Source organism: Hippopotamus amphibius, chromosome 6 (genome assembly GCF_030028045.1).
Source record: "Hippopotamus amphibius kiboko isolate mHipAmp2 chromosome 6, mHipAmp2.hap2, whole genome shotgun sequence".
Lineage (NCBI taxonomy): Eukaryota > Metazoa > Chordata > Mammalia > Artiodactyla > Hippopotamidae > Hippopotamus > Hippopotamus amphibius.
This window is the reverse complement of record NC_080191.1, coordinates 118,500,655-118,523,717: the sequence shown is the minus strand read 5'-3', so window position 1 is coordinate 118,523,717 and position 23,063 is coordinate 118,500,655. Positions and strand designations below refer to the sequence as shown.

The window sequence follows — 23,063 nt, the reverse complement described above, 5'->3', positions numbered from 1 at the left end:
TCTTTCCTGCACCCCACTGGATCCTCTTCCTCGGCCTGCCCCACCTCCCTTTCCCACTCCTATCTAAAAGAAACAAGTTCCCAAACTTTAACCTCTTTAAGCTACAGACCTTTCATCCCTTCCCCTCCTTAAATGGACATGGGTCCCAAAGCTCTGTTCATCCTCACTCTACGTAAATGACAAAGTTGTGACTTCAAAATCAGCTCGATATTGGCAATTCTCTTTCCTGACCTCTAGCTTCATATTTCCAACTGCCTGCTAAACACAAACATAAGTTCCACAAAGTTTGGTGGAACACCTAACTCATTAGCCCCACACTGAGTTTACCTTCCCTCCCTAAACCTGCTCTTTCTCTACGTCTGTCGCTCTGCTAACGGTGCTATTATTCTCCCAGTCATGCAGGCACTACATTTGTGTTAATTCTGACTCCATCTCTTCCTGAATGCCCAATCTAGAGATTTTGCACTATATACCATATATTCATTCCCTCACTATTCTCACCTTATTACTATTTCTTTGGGATTATAGTGTTTTCCAAGTTATCTAATCTTTTGTGCTACAGCAACTGTCAAAGACTGGCTGGCTGACAGGTTACTTCAATCAAGCACGAACCGCTGTTCTTGAAAAAGACAATGCCAAGCCAGGGCCTTCAGCACGAGAAGGAAATTAAAACTTGTGGCAAAAGTCTCAGGCATTTGGTAGCTAGATGCAGACGCCTGAAAGCTCCTTCCCCCCAGTGGCTTGGGAAATAATTTTTACAAAGAATGAGAAGGGATAACTTGGGAGAAACAGCAGCCTGTATTACATTATCGGAAGTGGTAGGGGCTGGGGCAGGGCCAGGGCCAGGGCCACGGCCACAAGATTACTCTCCAAGAACTGAGAAATACTATTAGACTGGCTCCAGGTGCTTAAGAAACCTGGGCACAGAAAAGACTTGAAAGAGGCTTCTGGCTAATATTTACCAGCCACATCCAACCAAAAATGTAAATCTGCCAAGGGACAGGACAGGTGTAGCAATCATGTAGCCATACAGACTCCCTCTATGCTCCTGAGCAAATCACTTGACCTCTCTGGGACTTCAGGAAAATGAGGGGAAGCAGGAATGATTATTTTACCTCCAGTTCTTTGCAGTCAGGTAAATAAAAATCGTGTTAGTCTGTTTTGGCAAAACTATCATGTTGCTCAGAAGTGACATGGGAAGCAAGGCTGGTTAGAAGAGACAGGAGAGAGTGCAGCACACAGGGTCAAAACCAGGGAGCCGGCAAACAGGGCACAGCTCCTATTTACGTGCCCACATTTACCTACTCAGCAAATATCTGAGTGCCCACTAAGTGCTAGGCATGATTTTAAAACTTGAAGATACAATGAGGGAGAGCCCTTGTTCCCACCAAACTTACAGTGTTGAACAAGCAAGTGCAATTAACTATTTAATGAGTGCTATGCCATTTGAATCTATGTCAGCAAGAAATGACACAGGCCATAGGGTTTAAGGCAAACAGTGAAATAAGTACAAAAGGTAAGTAGGAAAAACACCCATTCTCAAGAACGGGAGTTTTACTACAGGCTGGGAAGTGGCCATTAATGACCTTACCAGAGAATATTCTGGCTCAGGCCAGAGGACACTGGAGAACTATGTTAGTGGCCAGTCACTGCAACACTGAGCAGAGCTTTGAGCTTTCTCTCAAGTTTTCTGGGGGTGTGGTGGCTGACACTTTGGGCTGGAGGATAGCTATAAGGTGGCTGGAAAACCTTTCTCCTGATTTAGGATATAAGACAGAACTATCTGGAAGTATATTCCCTTCTGACTATAGGTCATAGTCTATAAAAATATCTGCAGTAGGAGGCCCAGATACATAACCAAATTCATCATGGAGGAACTTTGGTAACCCTACTAGGGTTCCAGAAAGCATACTACTTGAGTGTCTGATCTACCTTCTCCATCAAGATAGTTTGGCAGCAAGTGGGTGAAAATGATGCAAAATCAGAAAGTGAATGAACCTAGGAGTCCAATCCAGAAGAGCATCCTAAGAGGCCATGTGAACGAGCAACATGGCCTAACTGCAGTTGCAGCCTTGAGGGCACTGAGAGCATCTACGCAGGGATAAAAGCAGCGTTATAGTGAATACCCTAACCAAAATGAGGATAAAAATGTGATTAGGAGGTAGGGAAAGGTTTGGAATCAACCCCAGAGAAAAAATTTTCACGTCAGCTGGGAAGGAACTGGCAGTGGCCATTGTCATAGCCCTCTGACCCACACGAAGGTCTACCAGAGCACTAGATATCAGATCCGGGGATGGAAAGCCAAGTACAATAAAACACATTCTCCATGGTGCTTTTCAACGACCCCAGTACCATGTTGCAAAGCCTTGATAATGATGGACAGCCAAGTCCTAGCCCCTGCAAAGGATCTTTAGGTCTTTCCAGGATAAAAGAGCAATGCCGAGTAGGGCTGGAAGTTGTGCCTCATGGGTCTTTTTGGAGATTCCTCAGCCATAGCTCAGCAAATATGCCCTGTGGCATACCTTGTTGAATCTGCTTGAGAGAGGGAGGGAGGGAGGGAGGGAGGGAGGGAAGCACAGACACTGTGTGTGCCTGGCCAGTAGGAATATTAATAATGGACTGAATCCTCAGAGTGGAGGAGCCATCTATCTCTGCTCTTTTAGAGGACTGGTTTGTACATTTAACTACAGGATTAAATCTCATTAAAAAATGCTGTACCCTAAACTGACCACATTTTAGGTCAACAGGTTAGGTATTGTGTACCTCTCTGCTGGTGTTTTCATGACTATATTCTCTTGATAAACTTTTTGTCTCTGACATTGCAGCTCTTGTAGGGGTAGATGGAAGAGCATCTGAGGCCCCTGTCTTGGGACAGGAGATCCCTATGGCCTGTGGGAGAGAAGGGTAGTCAGCCTAGAGGGCCATGGGAAAAATGCAGAACCCAGATAATCCTAAGGCAGAGGTTCATGGCACACACAGGAATGTTAACAAGATAAAGGTGGCCCTGGCTTAAAGGGAATTCCCTAGCCGTCCATGAGCTCTAGTAGATCCATAACTTAATTGTGCCCACGTCATACACCATCTGTTTCTCAGAAAGCTGAAGAACTGAAGGGTCAGAGAGTGAAAAACAAACAAACAAACAAACAAGACACAGCTATTTCTCCAGCAAGACCCAGGATGAAGCATTTTCCAGGTACTACAAACTTCAGAGTGGACTCTGAACTGTGATGAAACCAGATCAAGCAGAAGATGTGGAAAGTGAAACCAGGCACATTCTTAGTGGTATCACCAAACTTCTCAGACAACTCAAAGCAGGTGGGCTTGGAGTCAAAGGAGTTGGATTTTCTTAAGGTCAAGTATTTTATGCTAATATGCACAATGGCCAGGCAAACACAACTTAATTCCAAATGGGCTTTCAAGAAAGATTCCTAGAAAGAGTTCCAACAGAGGAAAACAAGACAGAACTGTGCAAAAACAGTGAAGACTTGGAATCAAACTTTGTAAGTTGGGAGAGGCAGCCATCTAAGATCTAAGATGATAAGGCACCAAATCCAGAAAGTCTAGTTAGAGCAACGAGGACTAAGCAGTCAAGCAGAGTGTAGCACAAGGAGGTCAGGAAGAAAGAGGAGGTCTGGCAAGGAAAAAGGATCTACAAGAGGCCTGAACCTGTTAGCTGTAGATGGCAACACTTCAGTCTCATAAGTGTCAATGTAGATGGGTCTCAGGGTACACACCTGAGTCTTTCCTACTTGGGGCCACTTACTTAAGGTCCAGCCACTTCATCTAACTTATCTTTTTTAAAGATGAGCCCTATGAACGTAAGATCAGATGACAGTGCAGTCGACTGGCTTTGGAAATGAGGTAGCGACTGGGAGGAAGGAGAAGGTTAAGAGATGACAAAGTAAACACTAGAGATAAGCACGTACAGGCAGCTGATCTGGTAGACTGAGTAGCATCAGTAAGGGAATGAGGAGGGATCTACTCCCAAAAATGGAAAACCAAACCTTTCCTAGGTTTTAGGACGTGACCATCCTGATTTTGCCACAGAACACTTAATTAAAGGATACACTGCCATGCATAACATGGAAATGCTTGAGCACTAATATTTATAATTCTCAAGTACATCTCCATACCATCTCCCCTTTATTAAAACAAAGCAAAACAAACAAAATCCCCCAACAGCACATGGCCTTTCATGCATCAAGCAAGGGCAGCTGCAGTGCCTGCTCCTAAACAAGTTCAACTGGGAAACCAATCCTCTTACTGCATTCTTCTGCATGGCATTAATGGCAGCAGACATAATTCTCTGAAAGAACTAAATGCATTTACGACTGTTAGTTTTAGTTGAACAATGTTAAAATCTACGAAGGTCTTAGATATAAACTCATCCAACTTCTTTAGTTGACCATGAGGTCTTTGAAGTTCAGAAAAAGTAAGTCACTGGTCCAGGTTCTCTGGACAAATCTGGGGCAGAGCTGGGGCTCCACCTGGTTTTTTCACTTCCAGTGTGATGTCCTTTCTACTTGCTGCGCTTAAGGATGAGATTTTTGCTTAGCCTTAGTAACTAAGTTGAGGCCTGAATTTGAAAATTAGTAAAGAAGAGAACTTAAAAAGTCAGTGCTATGGGATCTACAGATTGTATACTGACATCCTAGGCCAATAAAGATTAGCATATACTATACAAGGCAAGAGAGGTCGTCATTAATAAACTGCACTGACAAGGGAAAAAGAAAATATACAACCCACAGGCCCTACAAGAGAGAAAAACAGCAAATCAATCATTCAGCTTGGGTTGGGAGTATAAACACCAAAGGTCAGAGAGGATGCAAGTCAATGAAGAAAAGTTAAGAAAATACTGTGAAGAAATCACAAGAGTGAGTTTCACTGACGTTTACATTCAATTCCCTTATAATCTGATCTCCATACTAAAATCAGCATCTAGCTTCAGCAGATACCAACTAAACAGAACTAATACTCTACTGTTCTCAGGCCACAAGCCCCATCTGCTCTGGATGAGAACTGCAGGTTTTCCCAACCACAGTCTATTCTACGTCATAACTTTGCCACTGCTCCAATGTAAGATTTTCTAACATTTTCCTCTAGCAAATATTTAAAAAATAAAGGGTAGTTTTTACCAGAGGCTTTTTCCTAAACGATACACAGCTTCTTTTAGGACAGATTACTGATCAAAATATTATATTCTGGCATCTCAGTAAACATTTTACGCAGTATTTCTTCCCTCTCTCAGTCTTCCATTGCTCGTCACTCCTACATTCATACCAAACTTCTCTAACTCCACAATCTTGGGAGACAGGGGGTTGGGAGAAATATTGGGTTGGCCCCAACAAACTTTTGGGCCAACCCAATAGTATACGTCCTCTCAGCCACAGAAACTGAAAAACAAAACATCATAAGAGTTGATCTGCAGGGCTTCCTTTTCATCCTTTCTCTTGAAAGCACTGAACTAAATTAACATCTAAGCTCTCTTGCGGGTCTAAGCCTGGGAGCAGTATCACTTCACTTTAGGAATGGAGGACAAAGAGGAGTGGGTACTTAGGGTGGGCCTATTTTTAAGCTTCTATATTTCATTCTTGTTTTTAAGCCTCTTTAAGTGATATTTTGTTGTTTCCACCTCAGGACCTTTTTACCTTCTTAGTAGCTGGGTAACAGCATTTATGTTAAATGTTTAGAAGAAAAACTCAAAGTTCTAAACTTTTCCACGCGTCAGGGAAAAGTGGGAGAACTCTCCTGGCCTGACCTGTCCTTTGCCTAAAACCAAAAACATAAACACAGTGTGTGAGAAATACTTACAATGTCTAAAAATTGATCAACACTTTCTCTATCAAAAATATCTCTCTACACATAAGAGCTCAATTTTTAAAGTTCAACCATTAGCTTTATGGCAGAATAGAACCTAAACAGCTGCAGAATTACACTTTTATTTTAGCACATAAATAAAATCATTATAAGTGACTATTCAAACAACAGAACTAGAAACTTCCCCTCCATCTCTTACTGTTTGCCAGGGATCTGAATGATGCACTGCCCCAAGAACTGTGCAACACAATGGCCCTTGCTCAGCCCCTACTCCTCTACACAAAGCTGTGCACACAATACAGCTTAATTATCCCACAGGTTGGCTGGCTGAATTCTAATGTCCAGACATACACGATTTACCCAATAAATACAAACACAGTATCTACCAAGTGCTGCTTTTATGGAGCTTAGTCTAGTTATGAACATTACAGCTTGATAAGAGATAACTACTAAAAGAAGATTTCGAAATGCTGCCTTGAGTTTAAATCTATTCCATAAGGAAGCTGTCTACAAAATAAAATTCTGAAATGACATCATTAACTCTGGATGCTTCCCATACAGAACATTAATTTACAGTGTAATCACATCAAGATAGTGGCCTTATAAAAACACTTCCGATTATGCAGAAGGAAAAGAGATATGGAGATCTTTCATTCCTTAACATCTTGGAAAGAAAAGGTGAGAATCTATTTAAGTAAAGTTCTTTATAGTATATAAATGGACTTCAATTACAGCCTTATTTTAATCATATTTGGGTGGACCACAGCAAAACTGGCTTTCAATGTAGATGAGACTTTTTACACACACAAGGCTCTGGAATTACTACATAGCAATTTAGTGTCTCATTCCTTAGCTGCTTTAAATTGTCAGCTCCCACAAGATACACACTAGTCTTCTGTTTCATTCCTGGGCACACAGGAGGAGGTATATCAGAAATGCCAGATGAATAAATGGACATGATTAAAGCATCTCATTATCCACTTTGTACCAAAAACTATGTGAGAGAATAGACACATTTTCTGAATCTGATGCTTTGCAACCACTTAATACAAACTATTAAGTTTTCTGAATTCATAGCACTTTCTTTTTCAACAACTTCAGACACACATTCTCCAGTGACATTTCTTGCCATTTCATATCATAATTTGGCTTTAGTAATGGCATTTAATTCTACATGAGTAAAGTAATGAAGTGGTTAACAGCATAGACTTTGGAGTCAGAGAGACGGGGACACAGCGTAGGGGCTATCACTTATTAGCTGGGTGGTCTTGGTCAAATGGCTTTTCCTGATCTGCAACAGCCATCTTACAAGACTGAAAGTTTAAGGGAGATAACTTGCTAATGCTGATTATCAGCACAGTGCCCAGCACACAGTAAGTGCTCAATAAATGGTAGTTCTGTTAAATTTGGCTTCCCAGATTATCTCTTGATGTAAACATCTGAATCACATGATTTTTACATGCCCCCATACCAGCTAACACAAGGCTTTGTATGTAGCAAAAGCTGAACGGATATTCGCTTAATAAGGGAATTGGATCTTCATTTTTCTCTTTGGCATGGTGAGAAATCTTATTCTGGCAGCTCTGCTAATCAATACACAGAATCTAAGGTTTCCTACCATAACCAAAAGCTATAGTGATTATCCAATTTGTCTGGGTTCCATCACATGCCAAAATCATTCAAACATGGGAATCAGCATGTAGGAAAGAATCCAGTGACAAAGTCATACTGTCAACACTTGATAATGCCTCTCTTTCATGAAGTCAGACAATAGATCTCTGTGCCCCCACCCATTCTCCCAGGCTTTGGTAGGGTCCCACTTCTTTCTATAATCCAGTACAAAGAGGCAAATGGAAAATGCAGTTTTTCATCAAACTGGTTTATGGTTGTTTCTATTTAGCTATGCAGTTTTAGCACAGGGTGGGCAAAGTTTTTCTGCAAAGGGCCAGACAGTAAATATTTTAGGCTCCGTGGGCCATGTGATTGTGCAGCCAACATCTCAGCCTGCCACTGTAGTACAAAAAAGCCATAGGCAACACAAACAAATCAACGTGGCTGTATTCCAATAAAACTTGGTAGACATTTTGTCAATTATACCTCAATAAAGATGAAAAAAGATAAAGAGAAAGAAACTTTATGGACACAAATTTGAATTTGCTTTTCAACATGGCAGGAAATATTCTTTCGGTTTCCTTTCTCCACCCATTTAAAAATGCAAAAACCATTTTTAGCTCATAGGCTACAGAATTATTACATAGGTAATAAGTAAGTATCCACAGGATATAGTTTGTAGAGTTTGCTGACTTCTGTGCTAGCATTTGAATCATAGGAAAGAGTGTAGCACTGATTCTGGTTCATTACAAACTCAATCTTCTCAAGGTCTACTACTCTACAAATTTTATCATCCCCAAAATTTCATTCATTTCTAGATAGAATATTCTTGAAAATCCAACTAAGTCACCAATTTTTGCTCTACAGATCTAATACAGATCGTGTTTTAGCCCATTTCTTGGTTTATAATCATCTGTCTTAATTAGATTGTAAACAACTAGCAAAACAACCAATCTGTACGTCCTATTTAAAAAGAACAAGAACTGTAATTCAATGATTTATGCAACTACAATACCACAAATAACAGAATAACACTCAATTTTATGTCTCCATTTAACGAAATTCTGAAATATAAGTTCATTACTTGATTTTATAAATACCTCTATTCTGTATATAGCATTATCACTCCCAGGTTTGCTTCTTTCAGTATGCTGAAGGCCAAGGGTCTCAATACTCTGGGCAAGTGGCAAAACCTGGTCCTGTCATGGTGAACTCTTTAAAAATACTTACCATCATGAATCAATGTTGCAGAGTTCATTTAAAATTCTTGGGTAGATTAGCTTTCAGGCGATAACTAACAATTTAACCACAGATCAAGTCAAGGAATTCTGAATTCTGAATGAATTTGTTGTTATTCAGTAGCAGAACCAAGTCCTGAAGGGTACTACTTCTGTGGTACCGTCGAAAACCTTCAAAATGTTCAAGGTATTTGTTTCAACATGTAGACCAAGGCTTAGAAAGAATTCTTACATCTGCCTGACTTCATGGCAGAGACAAATACAGAATTTTAACAGTGTACCTTTTAAATGATCATTTAGAATTACTGAACTTCACAAGATATTTTAAAATATAAATACATGGTACAATTATACTGTTACACAGAAGACCAACTAATAATAAAATCAAGCTATAACAAATGATTAAAATGTTCCAAGTGAAGTGCTTATCAAGTTTTTGAGATAGCAGAAAGGTATTAAGAAAAACGGACCTAAATTTACATGTATACTTTAAAATTGTGTAACTTCAAAAACATAGAAGATTTACATTTGTTCAAAATTTGAACACATGTACTTGGGATATGGTTTCATATGAATGATGACCCTTTGGAGAAATGACATCTACGGCAACCACAAACAGTAATAAGTAATACTTAGATAAACAATGTTAGATAGAATTTGGCCTTACTTTTCTCAAGACATCTAACTACTTATGATACTAACCAACTGTTGATTTATATGATATATTCTATTCAACTCCAAGGAAAACAAAATTATATTTGGTGCTTCAGAGGGCACGCTATAGCAACAAAAAGTTTTGAAAACAAGTATTTTAAATATATTTAAAAATATAATTATAAGAGTAAGAAGACATCTTGTCATTTTAATAAGAGATAAACTAAAAAAAGAGCCTATCCTTCTGAAGTATAAATATTCTTTTTACTAGAATGAATAACTAGTAGTCTTGGAAACTTACAGCATAAAATCACTGTTTTCATTATAAACCTTCTTTATTTATGCCCCAACACTGTTCAGCTTTTCTCCCAATACACTTAAAAATATATATTTATTTTTAATCTTCCAATGAAGTTAAGATATTCTAATAAATGCTTCCATTCACTGAGCACCTATAGGCACCATGCTAAACATTTTAAATACATTAGATCTCATCCTCACAACGTCCCTGCAGATATGACTTCTTTTGCTAGGAAAAAGAGGGTACAAAAATTCCCATTCCTTGTTTTCCTTTTCTTTTCTTATCCTTCTCTCCCTATACTTCTCAAAAAAATTGTCCAGGAAAAAATAAATTGTTCAGTTTAAAAAGAAAAAAAATCCCATCTTTTGCTACCTTCTTCACACATGTCCTGTAAAAACCACTGTGACTATTTCACAGTGCACCCTCCGCAACAAGGAAGAAAAGCTTAAGATTTTATATTATCAGTTCTTGAAGATATAAAAAAAAAGGCATTTAGAAAACATTAAATTATTAATTTCCAAATTGATTCAAGGACTGCTCCATTGATACCACCAAGTCCATTTTAATTGGTTCCAAATAATTATTTGAGCCCCTAGCAGATTCTTACTGGCCATTCCTTACTTCCCTCTGACTTACTGAAGTTTTGTTACAAACGCTGAGTATTAAGGCTGTGTCTTTATTCCTCTTTACCTCACCTTACTGTTGTTCCCCTCCCTCCACTCCATCTGACATTGTTTACACAATGTAGGCAGTTCACTCAATCTATGTAGAATTGAATTAAATTACTGACCTTCATTAATTATGATCTTCCATAAAAATCTGACATTCATTAATTGAGACTATTTTATACAGGTGTGTATCACTTTACAGAACAGGCTGATTCCTAACAGCTGGGCTAATTTCTATAAACCAAATCATACTTTTATCCTTAGATGAAAAAAACTGGTCTAGAGTCACACTTGTGAATGCTATGAATTTTTAAAAATCACATTTAGAAAGGAAAAAACTAAGAAATAATAGCAAAAATTATTTCAAAATTAAACAAGTACCACATCATGAAACATGTTCTCTCTGACCTATATCAGAGTAAGTAGAAGACACGCCCTTGGTATTGTCAGCCTCTTGAAAATGGGAATTTCCTACATTTTCTCTATGCTAAGTATAATGAAACCCCTTGCCTTTATGATCAGTTGCAGGTTTCCTCTATTTCAAATCTCCTCTCTTTACATACCTGTAAAATTGCTAGCAAAGTTATGAAAGTTCTTAATGCAGAGAGGCCCATATATAACACAATTAACGGTGCTTAACAATGCAATTTTGCAATATGGTTCAAATATTCATTTTGTTTGTCCATTCATTTTTTTCCATTCATCCATTCATTTTTCAAATATTAGTAAGTGCCAATTATACACCCAATAGTATTGCAGATGCTGGGAATACAGTGAGGAACAAAACATAAAAAAATCCCTGCCCTCATGGAGCTTACATTCTAGTTCTTCAAAAGGGATCTCCAGCTAAAATATAAGTACTCAAAATCCAAGAGGAAAGTTTTCTGAAAGGCTCCATTAGTCAGATATCTCAAAGGAGCAAAGGCCACAGTAAGTACTACATTTACAGTTGTAATGAGTTTTATTTTTATCAAAAATAAAAATAACATCCTGTTAAGTTTATTAATTTCCTTGAATTTTACTTTATATTTAATACTTTTAATTTTCCAAAAACTATACTTCCTAGCTATTTCTGATAAATTCTACAAGCTCCTTGAAGGAAGTAAAAGACAGACAATCCTTTTAAACTTCCAACCTAAGTGATGATCAATAGGTACCAGTCAAGTGATGGTCTTTGTAAAGCAATTCTTTGTTATAAAACAATTGGCTTCACAATTACAGGACTGTTTGCCACTGCTGCCTCTGCACGACTTAACCAACTGACTGGGGTTCTGATTGGGATGCCAGTACTTGAAATAATCTGTTAGTTGTCTTAACTTCTTTGTTAGTCCCATGAACTGAACTTATGCTTCTTAGCATTACTATGCGGTAAAAGCTATCATTAGAAACTAGACTTTCCCTGTGGCAGAGATTACAGCTAATCTTCACCTGGCATTGCTGTCGGTGCAGTTACTGCTAATGTTCTCTGGACCCTTCTTTCACCGAGCTCTCAATTCCTGCTTTGCCCTTGCTTTCCCTAACCAAAACCCTTGAATTATTCTAACTTTAATATAGCCAGGCCACATCTGTTGTCAGGGTGAGTGGTCCTTCATCTTTTCTTGGGCTTTTCTTGGGCTTTTCTTCTCCCTCTTCATGTCACAGCCAATGGTAATGTTTTCCACTTTCACCGCAGGACTCTTCCCTCCCTCTTTCACTGATAGGACACCACAGGAATCAGGAATTTGTAGGTATGCCACAGAGTGATAAAGGACGCCAACCTAGGAATTAGGATACCAACTTTGCACATAAAGATACAGAAAGACCCAGGCGTATTAAAGGGAATGTCACTCTGTATGATTTCTGCATTATCATTTCTATATTTATCTCTCTGTATTCATTCAACAATATTCACTGAGTGCTTATTAGGTTCCAGGGACTGTTATATAGTTGGTTTCTTTTAACGGGAACACACCAACACCACTTCAAAGCAAGAGTAGTAAATCTCTGACCTACAGGTCATATTGTCTTCAGCTTAATTTTGTGTGGCCCAGAGAGAATGTATCAAGAAATGAAATCACAGCAGGCCTTTAAAAGTCTTCAGAAGCAATAAGATAGAGAGAGCCATAATACCATGAAGAGGAGGCCTGTATCTTTCTCCTTTCCTGCTGTGTATACCTCTCACTGTCCCTACCTCTTTGCTCTAGTTTTCTCTTCTTCATTCTGCCTCATTTCCTTAACTGGTCATAATAGGGCAATGGGATGTATGTTACTTCCTATATTTACTAAATTACATTCCCATTTTCAATTTAAAGGACAGACCAATTGGACACTTCATATTTTTATCCTGGAACAAACAAAAAGCCTTTTTGTTGCTTTTGTTTGGTGGGGGGGTGGGGTGGAGGGGTGGGGGTGGGGTAGAAATAGGTCTATAGTCCTTGAAATTTCTTTCAGAGATTGTCCACTCATTAATGCGGTAAAGTGAAATTCCACCTTGGCAAGTATAAAAATTGCATTAAAAAATAAAACAACAATAAACATTGTACTTCAAGAATCTACACCAAAAAAAGAAATACAATCAAAGTTCATTAAGCCATAAGTATAAAAGATAAATATTTCATGGAGAAACTAAATAAAAATCTATTCAAATAATTATTTCAACAAAAAGTAGAATAGAAATAAATGCATTCAAAGGAAAAGTTATCATTTATCATTTTTTATACACTGAAAATAAGAATTCTCCACTCCTAAGAACCATTTTCATGCAGATTTTATCACAAAATTACTTTATATTTTCCAATTTACAATTTCTCTCTTTAGTAGCTGCTATGAACTGTAAATTATTCACTTAATTTCCCAGAAATTAAATATCTTCCTAAAAACTCTATATAGTCCCCATACATAAGCATACCATAGTATCTTTTCTTCGGCACACACAAAAAACTATAATAATAACTTATTCTTTATTTGTCATCTTTCTACAGAAATTATCAGGATTTAGCCTCACCAGGAAATTATACACATTATAAATACAAGTTTTAATAGACTACTGATCATCACTGTCATATTTTAAATATTTCTAGAACACGATATCACAAATTAGTCATTAATTCCAAAACAATATTTTATTAACAAAAAAGTACAAAGAAGTACAAATGGACATCCTATTTCTCCCCATTATGGTCCATCTATCTATCTCCCTTTCAGTCCATGGCATGGCCTTCTTGAGCTCAAAGAATGGGTAAAATACTTCTCCTCTTTCCATTGGGCCTAGTAAACCACCCCAAAACAAATCGTTACGTATTTAACTTACACAGTCCATGTCAATTTTTAAAAAATGTTTTATCTATGTGAATTGCCATAAATGTCTCTTTCCTTGCAATACACCATGTACCTAAACTGAATGAAACATATGAACATCGACATCCATAAATCATATTTAGACATAGGGAAAATCATATCACTAGTATGTCTGCCTTGAAGTAACAGTTCACAAATGAAAGCTTAGAGGTGTCAAAAAGGATTTTCATAGATATTTACTAAAACACTAAAGGCAAAAACATCTTGTTAACTGAACTAAATTGAGGTACATGGAAAACATTCAGCTTAGTTGTGTTTTCTGCACTGATTTTAAATCAAAGCTACTTATATATCTAATCTTTCAATTTTCTCCAAGAATGGTTCAATTTATTTCAAAACACCTACAGTTAATTCCATACTTCTCTCTCTACAAGCCCAAAGTACTTCTCTAAATTATGTTAAAGTCCCAATACTTTGTGATTTCTCTCACAGGGCTCCTTAAAATACCAACACAGGACGGGGAGATATAGTAAACTGCCACATTCAGAAACTAATGCACAATTTGCTCTTTCTGCTATGGCTCATCAAGACAGAACAAATGAATTTACTGATGTTCCTAAAAGCCTTGTTATAATTTATTGGACTATACATTTTTTTTTGAGTGGTAAGCTCCAGCCTTTTGGTTTGTGGAGGGAGCCAGATCAGAGCTTACCACAATACTTTACTCCTTGCTTAGAACTACTCTTATAAAGAACATGAGCTCAGTGTTGGACTAGGCTGTAATAACATAAGGTGCTATACCAGTGATACATTTTTTGGAAGCTGAAAAATTCAGATGACCACTCACTAAACATAAAATCATTATTCCACAAAGATTTTATTCACATCAAACTTGCACAGTAGCAAAAAAAATCAAAACATAACTAAGCCACATATCAAAGAACAATATACAATAGAGAGTTAAATTTCTCAACGGCATTGGAAAGTATTTCCATGAATAACATTTACAATTCTAGTGTTAGGTCTTTCAAGGTGTCTGAAGCTTCACAGTGCTAGAATTGATTTTTATCAGAACACATGCAAAAATGTGCAACATAATAATCCATATTAATGACACAAAAAAGCACGCCAGTTATTTGTCATTCCAGCACGGCCATGCCACTCTATGTTCTAAAAACAAACAACCCCCCAAATCCGGGTCCCATTCATTCTTCAATTATGCCTTTAGTCACTCTGTTTTATTATATTCAAACAGTCACTGTTAGTGCTCTTCACCACGACTTTCAGGTTGACGTCACTCCCTGCCTGCTGGCTGTCAGGACTGGGGGACGCCCCTCTCCCAGACTCACCTTCTTCCGGATGTCTTCATCGTTTGCTCCAAGAGAAGCATAGAGCTTGAATGCAGCCTGGCGAAGTTCGTGAGCATGCTTTAAGTCGTGATCAAGCTATAGGAGGGAAAAAAAGATACTTTCCAACCCAGTCCACAAATTAAACTTTCAAGAAAACTAACTGAGTAGAGTTGAAGAAAAAAATGTTTAACAACTATTAACATACAAGTGCTGGTTATTTTGGGGTTCTGCTCACATATGACTGAGACCTTGCTGAGTCTGTGTTAACATGACCTGGAATTCTTACAGTCTGCTTCTGTCTAAAATGTGACACTGGTATATGAAAAACCTTTGTCAATCTTTGAGCCCTAAAAATTCAGTGTTTCTAGATGGTACCTTTAGTGGCACTGATGCTTGCCTGCACTAGCTCTTTTTTTTGGGCAGCGCCATGAAGCAGGCGGGATCTTAGTTCCCCAACCAGGGGTCGAACCCATGCCCCCTGCAGTGGAAGCGCAGTCCCAACCACTGGACAACCAGGAAAGTCCCCACCAGCTCTCTGAAATGCTCTCAAAACCCTAGCACACTCAGGCCTTTCTAGCCCCAAAATACAGCTGATAACTTGAGTGCTGCTGCAACAATATCTTTAGGTTTTCCCAAACATAAAATGCTAGCCAAATTTCAGCATTTAAAAAGCTTTCAGAAGCAGGAAAACCTTGGTAAAAATCCTTAATAAACAACAGATCATGGTAATCATTGCTATCTATTATAGCTATCTGAGAATTAAGATCAGGGGGCTCTTTGGGGATAAATTTATTAAAATTACTTACTGGTATGAAATAACTAATGCTCTCTTTTCACATGCATAACTGGCTTTCTCAGTTATTAATTCTTTCATATACCTGATTTATCACCAAACTACCATAAAGATAAAAGAGAAGCATGTTCTCAAGACACTTTCAGTGACTAAACATGAACCAGTAGGGACATCCCCAGTGGTCCAGTGGCTAAGAATCTGCCTTCCAATGCAGGGGACCCAGGTTCAATCCCTGGTTGGGGAACTAAGATCTCACATGTCATAGGGCAAGTAAGCCCATGCGCTGCAACTATTGAGCCCGAGTGCTCTAGAGCCTGTGCACCGAGAGAGCCCACGTGCTCTGGAGCCCGTGCACAACTAGAGAGAAGCCTGCGAGCTACAAAGAAGATCCCATGTGCTGCAACTAAGAGCCCCCAATGCAGCCAAATAAAGTTTTTTTAAAAAAAGCCTTAAATATGAACCAGTAAATATATAAGGCACATCAATAAAGTAAATAATTTTATAACTAAGAGATATAACTTACTCATCCAAATGAATGCAACTTTTTCCAAACGAGTTGCCTTGGAAAGGTTCACCCTTATGCAAAGATGCAGGTGTTGTTCATAGTATTCTGAGACCCTCTTTCGAAAATTCCTAAAGAACTGAATGGCATACTAGCAAGAAAACCCTGACAATAATACATTTTCATTAACTAAGAGAGTTTTAAGTTAACTGTCACTGGTGTGTGAAGATGGGGAAATCCAGCTGGATAAGATCATTTAGAGTAACAACAATAACAAAAACTCCACAGTAGAAAAACAGGCACTGATCAAAGCAGGCACTGATGGTTTATGGGAGGTAACTCCCAATATACAACACTCTTTTGATGTGTAAGTTCTAAAATATCTGTTTTTTTTTTAAGCTCTTTATTGGAATATAACTGCTTTACACGCTTGTACCAGCTTTTGAGGTACACCAAAGTGAATCAGCTGTGTTTATACATATATCCCCATATCCCCTCCCTCCCGCGACTCCCTGCAGCTCTCCCTGGCCTGACCCCCTAAGGCATCACCCATCATCCAGTTGATCTCCCTTTGTTATACAGCAACTTCCCACTAGCTATCTATTTTACAGTTGGTGGTGTATATATGTCTATACTACTCTCTCACTTCCTCCCAGCTTCCCCTTTGCCCCCCACCCCCCCAACCCCGTGTCCTCCAGTCCATTCTCTGCATCTGCACTCTTATTCTTGCCCTGTCACTGGGTTCATCACTGCCTTTTTTTTTTAGATTCCATATATATGAATTAGCATACAGTATTTGTTTTTCTCTTTCTGGCTTACTTCACTCTGTATGACAGACTCTAGGTCTATCCACCTCATTACATGTAGCTCCATTTCACTCCTTTTTATGGCTGAGTAATATTCCATTGTACATATGTGCCACATCTTCTTTATCCATTCATCTGTTGGTGGGCATTTAGGTTGCTTCCATGTCCTGGCTATTGTAAATAGTGCTGCAATGAACATTATGGTACTTGTTTCTTTTTGGCTTATGGTTTTCCCTGGGTATATGCCCAGGAGTGGGATTACTGGATCATATGGTAGTTCTATTTCTGGTTTTCTAAGGAACCTCCAAACTGTTTTCCATAGTGGTTGTACCAACTTACATTCCCAACAACAGTGCAGGAGAGTTCCTTTTCTCCACACCCTCTCCAACATTGATTGTTTCTAGATGTTTTGATGATGGCCATTCTGACTGATGTGAGGTGATACCTCATTGTGGCTTTGATTTGCATTTCTCTAATGACTAGTGATGTTGAGCATCTTTTCATGTGTTTGTTGGCCATCTGCATGTCTTCTTTGGAGAAATGTCTATTTAGGTCTTCTGCCCATTTGTGGATTGGGTTATTTGCTTTTTTGGTATTAAGGTGCATGAGCTGCTTGTATAAAATATCTGTTCTTATGTCTTAACTACTTTCTAGTCATAACATATATCAGAATACCAACGTGGACTAAAAATACCATAAAAATCACACATTTATTAACATGTAAAAAATTATCTTTTATGGTTCTAGTACCTTTAGTTGTATGTCAGAAACCACTGGATAATCCAACATTAAAAATAAAGATGACAAAAAAACTAATATTCAAGTTTAGGAGATTATTCTTTTAAATTATTATTATTCCAGTTGTACTGTGATAGAAGTAGAATGGAAAAACCCTAACAGAAGGGATAATCTTCTATATACTAGTTAAATGTTTTGCACATATGCAGGCTATAAGTTCTTATAACTATATTTCCCCACTCTCATGTCCATCAAAGTGTTCTATTTGCCTTGCTGGGATGGTCAGCTTAGGGTGTTCATGAGGCTATAGTTAGGACTTGCTCAGACACCTTTGTACTGTGAGGTACAGTGTCAGTGTGAGCAAGTAGCCAGAAGGAAAACAGACATGGCAGCTGGTTCAATATAACCTATCGCTTCTACTAGAGAAACAATACTACTGAAGGTAGAGCAGGCACATAACTCTAACATATAAAGGGCAGTATACATTAATACAAATACCAATAAAAGTTATTTTAGGCCCTTTCTGAGACAAAGAAAAGGTATACCATTAATAGTTTGTTTTATTTTCAGTGTTAAATGCCACATGAACAGTTGCCTCCCAGATGAAGTTTTTCTGGAACTCAGGGGCATGGGAGAGGTCAAGAGAATAGTTAAAAAAAAAATTACCATTAGGACCAATGGCATCAAAAAGACAGTCACATTTGTGAAACAGTACTGGTTATTATTTAGGAGGCAATGCTCTCTCTACCATGACCTCCTTAAATAAAATTTCTCTAATACAACATTTATCTCTCGTGCTTAGAGAAGTGGATATGACAAATAGGTTGAGAAAAACAAAGCCAAAAAGATTATCTACCTATTTTAAGGAACTTTTAGTTTGAGAAAAAGTTAGCACAACTTGGTCCCTGATGGTCTCAAACTAGAAGTTAGATAGTGCTTTAGCTGTCATTAGCAGGCCCAAAGCACAGTATGAAACTGCGGAAAAGAAAGGAGATGGCAAAAATTAGAAGAAAAAGTAGCATGAGAAAAAGACAATGGTGGAGAGTAAAATAAAGCCACTTGGTCGCTTGGAACAAAAGATTACCCTTGTCCTAAAGAATGAGAATATAGTGACAGAGATGATTCTAGGTCCTTGGACAGGATCAGATGATGTTGATATATGTCAATAACCAGCTTAGAGACCCCACTATTTTAGGGTTAGCTGGGAATTAGGGATGCAATTTTCTGACTGTCTCCTTACTAAAAAACTTTTGACAATAAACATGAAACAAACTAGACTCAAAAACTTATAAAGCAACATCATCTACGTTACCAAAAGTAAGAGATATCTTTATTTAAAAGGGCTTTGAACTGTAATTATCAACTAGTTCAAAGTGGTGAACAGTAAGAAAATCTTTCTAAAAATCCCTCTCTTGAGCTGCTGAAAAGAAAAAGAGAACGTACCCTTTTAATATCAGTGATGGCACTCACAGAGCTGGGATACTTGAAATAATCAGCAAGCATGGCAATGAGGTGATCAGTAATGCTAGCGATTCTCTGTAGCTCAACATCTGGTTCAATCAGATAGGCGAGTGTCTCAGCTCCTTCAACTCTCTCCTCTAGTAACCTCTCCTTACTGCACATTCGAACCAAACAAGGCAACGTCTGGAAGGTAGTGAAATTAATTATTTGCTTTTTGGTAAAGGCAAAAGCATGATGGAGATCCTACAGTAACTAAATCAACCCAACGGTTTTTACCAGCAGTCATGTTTGTGACCAAACGTTTCAATGAAGACTTTCAGACAATAAAAGGATTTTTGGAATGTAAAAAACAAAATTCAGTACATATTAATCATTTACACTGTTACACTAAACTCACATATATTCAAAGCACATTAAAATAAACTCTAATTAGGCTTTTGTGATTGATAAGACTGAAGCTTTACTGTACAACCTTACAAAAGACAATTAAGAATTGCTAATAAATCATTTTTGATGCTTCTGCCTTGTCTATGTATTTATTTACCTAAAATACATCCAGCAGTTTAATCAGGAACGATCTGCCTTAGAAAAAGTATGCTATCTTTTCCTTAATGAATATGATACGGCTGGGATGACTTTCAGTTTTTGTTTAGAGATTAATACCTACAGTTGCAAAAAAACAAAATACAGCTTTAAAAATCCAGTGATCTTTCCATTACTCAGATTCTACCAGTTTCTTGTAATCCAAGTGAAATGCATCAATCACAGTTCCTAGGTTCTCCAAAGAACTCCCTGGAATGAGAGTGACACATACTAGTCCAATTTTACTTCTGCAGTCCTTCAAAAATCTTGGCACTGGTCTTGGTAATTTATCTACATTAGGTTATCAATAAAAATATCCCACATTTATATTTCTAAGGCTGATGAGTCAACTTTAAAGGATAATGTGGACATAGCAACTGAAACGTTAGAATTATAGGAAGGCTTCCTCTACAACTACAGTCAACTATGCTTTGTTCTTTTCTAAGCTCCTATTATAGCTTTACCACAGAGTTGAGCACTTTATTGTTCACTACTGATTTCTTATCAGGCTGGTTCTGTCTTTATAATACAACCCTAGGCTTCTAAGAAGAAAGGCTTATTCTTATTTTCCTTTGAACAGTTACCAACACTTAACAATACCATAAATTCATGCACTATTGAATTTAATGCTCACAGCTACTATGCAAAGAAGATACTATTAACCTAGTTTACCAATGAGAAAGAAAAGGAGGGGTAGAGCAGTTATGTAAGGGCAAGGAAGCCTTTAGTGCTCTATGCAGTGCTATTTACTTAGGGGTCCTCTGCTCATTAAATTAATTGTCTTCCTTCACCAAAGACTAAAGGAAACAATCTTCTTAACGTTCTTTTATCCTTAAGTTCACTTTGAACACTGATAATGAGAGGTCTCACATTCATAATGAGAGATTTCACACTATCAATTTATTTACAGTTGTTCTGTTCTTTATAACTAATAAGATGTTTAATGTACTTAATATACTATTCTCAATAACCCTGTGGGATAGGTGAGCAAGAATCACTGCTTTCATTTTCATAATTAGGAGTCTGGGGCACCAAAAGAATAAGGGATGTGCCCAAGGCTACCAACCCAGTCAGTGGCAGAAGCGCTAAAACCAAAATTCAGGTCTTAGAACTTTTAGGGCTAGTCTTTTATCTGGGCTTTTCTGAGTTCTAGTTGCATTTACCGTACCACAATAATGACAACTGCTTTCATGTGTTATTTACTTATTCTTTCTCATTATGCCTTTTGATTATCTGCCATGAGGGTGAAATAAAATCTTTATCTGTAGAGTTAGTGAACTGCTTGCCTACAAAACTGTGTTGCAAGCTAAATGAATATCAAGGACTGAAACATATTTTCTATTTAACCTGAATTTTACATATTTTTATAGTTTCTACATCCTTCTAATTACCATAAAAGTAAAAAAGGTTTGACAAGGAAAGATTTACTTTGACTTTCAAAACACATCTAAAACCAATTTTTTAAAACTATATGTCATCCCACCGAAAAGCATGGTATTTTAATATTATTTCCTGTTGTGCACACCTACCACAGTGATAAATGTGTCTTGTATTTATATTCAACACTTATATGGCTGGATAATTTTCACATGTTTTTAGGAAGAATTAATTTAACTCACCTTTAATACAATACAGTTGTCATCTGTCCGAATTGCTCCAGCTCTACACATGTAAGTTAAACTGGAATAAGATGGCAGAAAGTAAGTTTTTCCTTGTGTGTTAAAGCTTAAAACAACAACAAAACAACAACAATAACAACAACAACAAAACACCTACTTATCTTGAGGGAGAAGGTTTTGACACTCCCTTATCTGAGATTCTGCTAATTAAATAGTCAAAGAAAACTACCTGATGTATGCAGACAGTGAGCCAGATATTTTTTTTAAATACCTACAAAATTGTTTTAAAAATAAATGGCCCAATGTGGGATATTGGGATACCAAATTGTACGCTCTAAATATATGCAGTCTATTGTATGTTAACTGTATCTCAATAAAAGTTCTAAAAAAAAAAAAAAAAAAAAGGCCCAATGAGTGGATAAATGTTAAAGCAAGGTGCTGGGCACACTGGAGTTCTTTATACTTTTCTCTATACTTTCAATGTTGGAAATTTTCCATAATAAAAAGAAAAAAATTAAAACAAAATATAAATTTAACAAAGTATCTAAGTTTATAGGAAATTAAGTTGGGATATTTCAACTCCTACAGCAGTGGTAGAAGTGTCACAGAAGAAGCATTCAACTTGTAACACTTATAGCTATCCCTAAGATATTAACTAACTAGTGAGAGCTTACCAGTAGTGGCTTTGAGAATTAGTGATTTGGTTCTACTGAAAAACAATTTTCCTTCACAATTATATCTGGCTTTGAATAAGAATAAAATTACTTTCTACTCTCTAAGCAAGTACTGAACATTAAACACTTAAGAAACAAATTAATAAATTTCCTTTTTGAATTAGATGCCTTTGGTAAGCCGGAAGGGAAAAAAACCTAAAATACCCATGTTCTGGCTTCTAGGTAAAGCTATAAACAAATCAGTAAAATTCCTTACTTATAATTTAGGAGCTGAATTCTTTATAGCTGTTATTTTCTTAAGATTTGTTACTACATTGTTTTTTGAAACCAGTTCCATGAGAGCATTATCTTACTAACAAAAAGGCTAATGCTCAGTGCTGAAGACAAAAAGCAGACAAACAAAAAATACAAATCATATAAACAAACAGAAAACAAACAATTCATGATGCAGGAGTGATTCACTGAAAATTTATCATTCTGGCCAAGATATAAGAGAGAGCCACAGCTTCTTAAATACTGAAACTAAACCATCCACTTAGCACAGAACCCTACATAACAGGTGTTAAATCTATCTGGTAATGTACTGATACTTAAAGAATTAACATGCATTGAATGCTTACATGAGCCAGGAATTGTGCTAATAAGAACTTTATATAACTATCTTATAAATGGCCACATCTCTATAAGAAATCTTTGTTTTGTTTTCCTAAATATTAGGAAGTTGCATTCTCTGAAATCATGCCTTGGTTATCAACTTCAACTATTTCTATATTTTTACATTTTTCCTGATGTAATACTTAGCATAATATGTACTGGTTAAATCTGATCTAGTTCTGTATTATCTCAACTGAAATACAAGGAGAAGGGAATGTAATGAAGTTAATTTTTTGTAGGTAGTCTTAGATGTAATAGGAAAGTTCTTGTCCTGCATGCTACTAGCAGTAAACTGAGTACAAAACTCACATCCATTTAAG

General features: G+C 37.3%; 1 protein-coding gene across 3 annotated transcripts in view; it reads right to left on the bottom strand.

The window, feature by feature from the left end:
- Positions 1-23,063, bottom strand: part of ARMC8 (armadillo repeat containing 8) — a 106,758-nt gene that overhangs the window by 30,683 nt on the left and 53,012 nt on the right. For all 3 annotated transcript variants that reach the window (XM_057738330.1, XM_057738331.1, XM_057738332.1), the window contains 3 exons: positions 21,416-21,476; positions 19,197-19,397; positions 14,915-15,010 (listed from right to left, as the gene is read on the bottom strand). In XM_057738330.1, the coding sequence (XP_057594313.1) occupies positions 14,915-15,010; positions 19,197-19,397; positions 21,416-21,476 (358 nt within the window). The remainder of the gene's footprint in view (positions 1-14,914; positions 15,011-19,196; positions 19,398-21,415; positions 21,477-23,063) is intronic.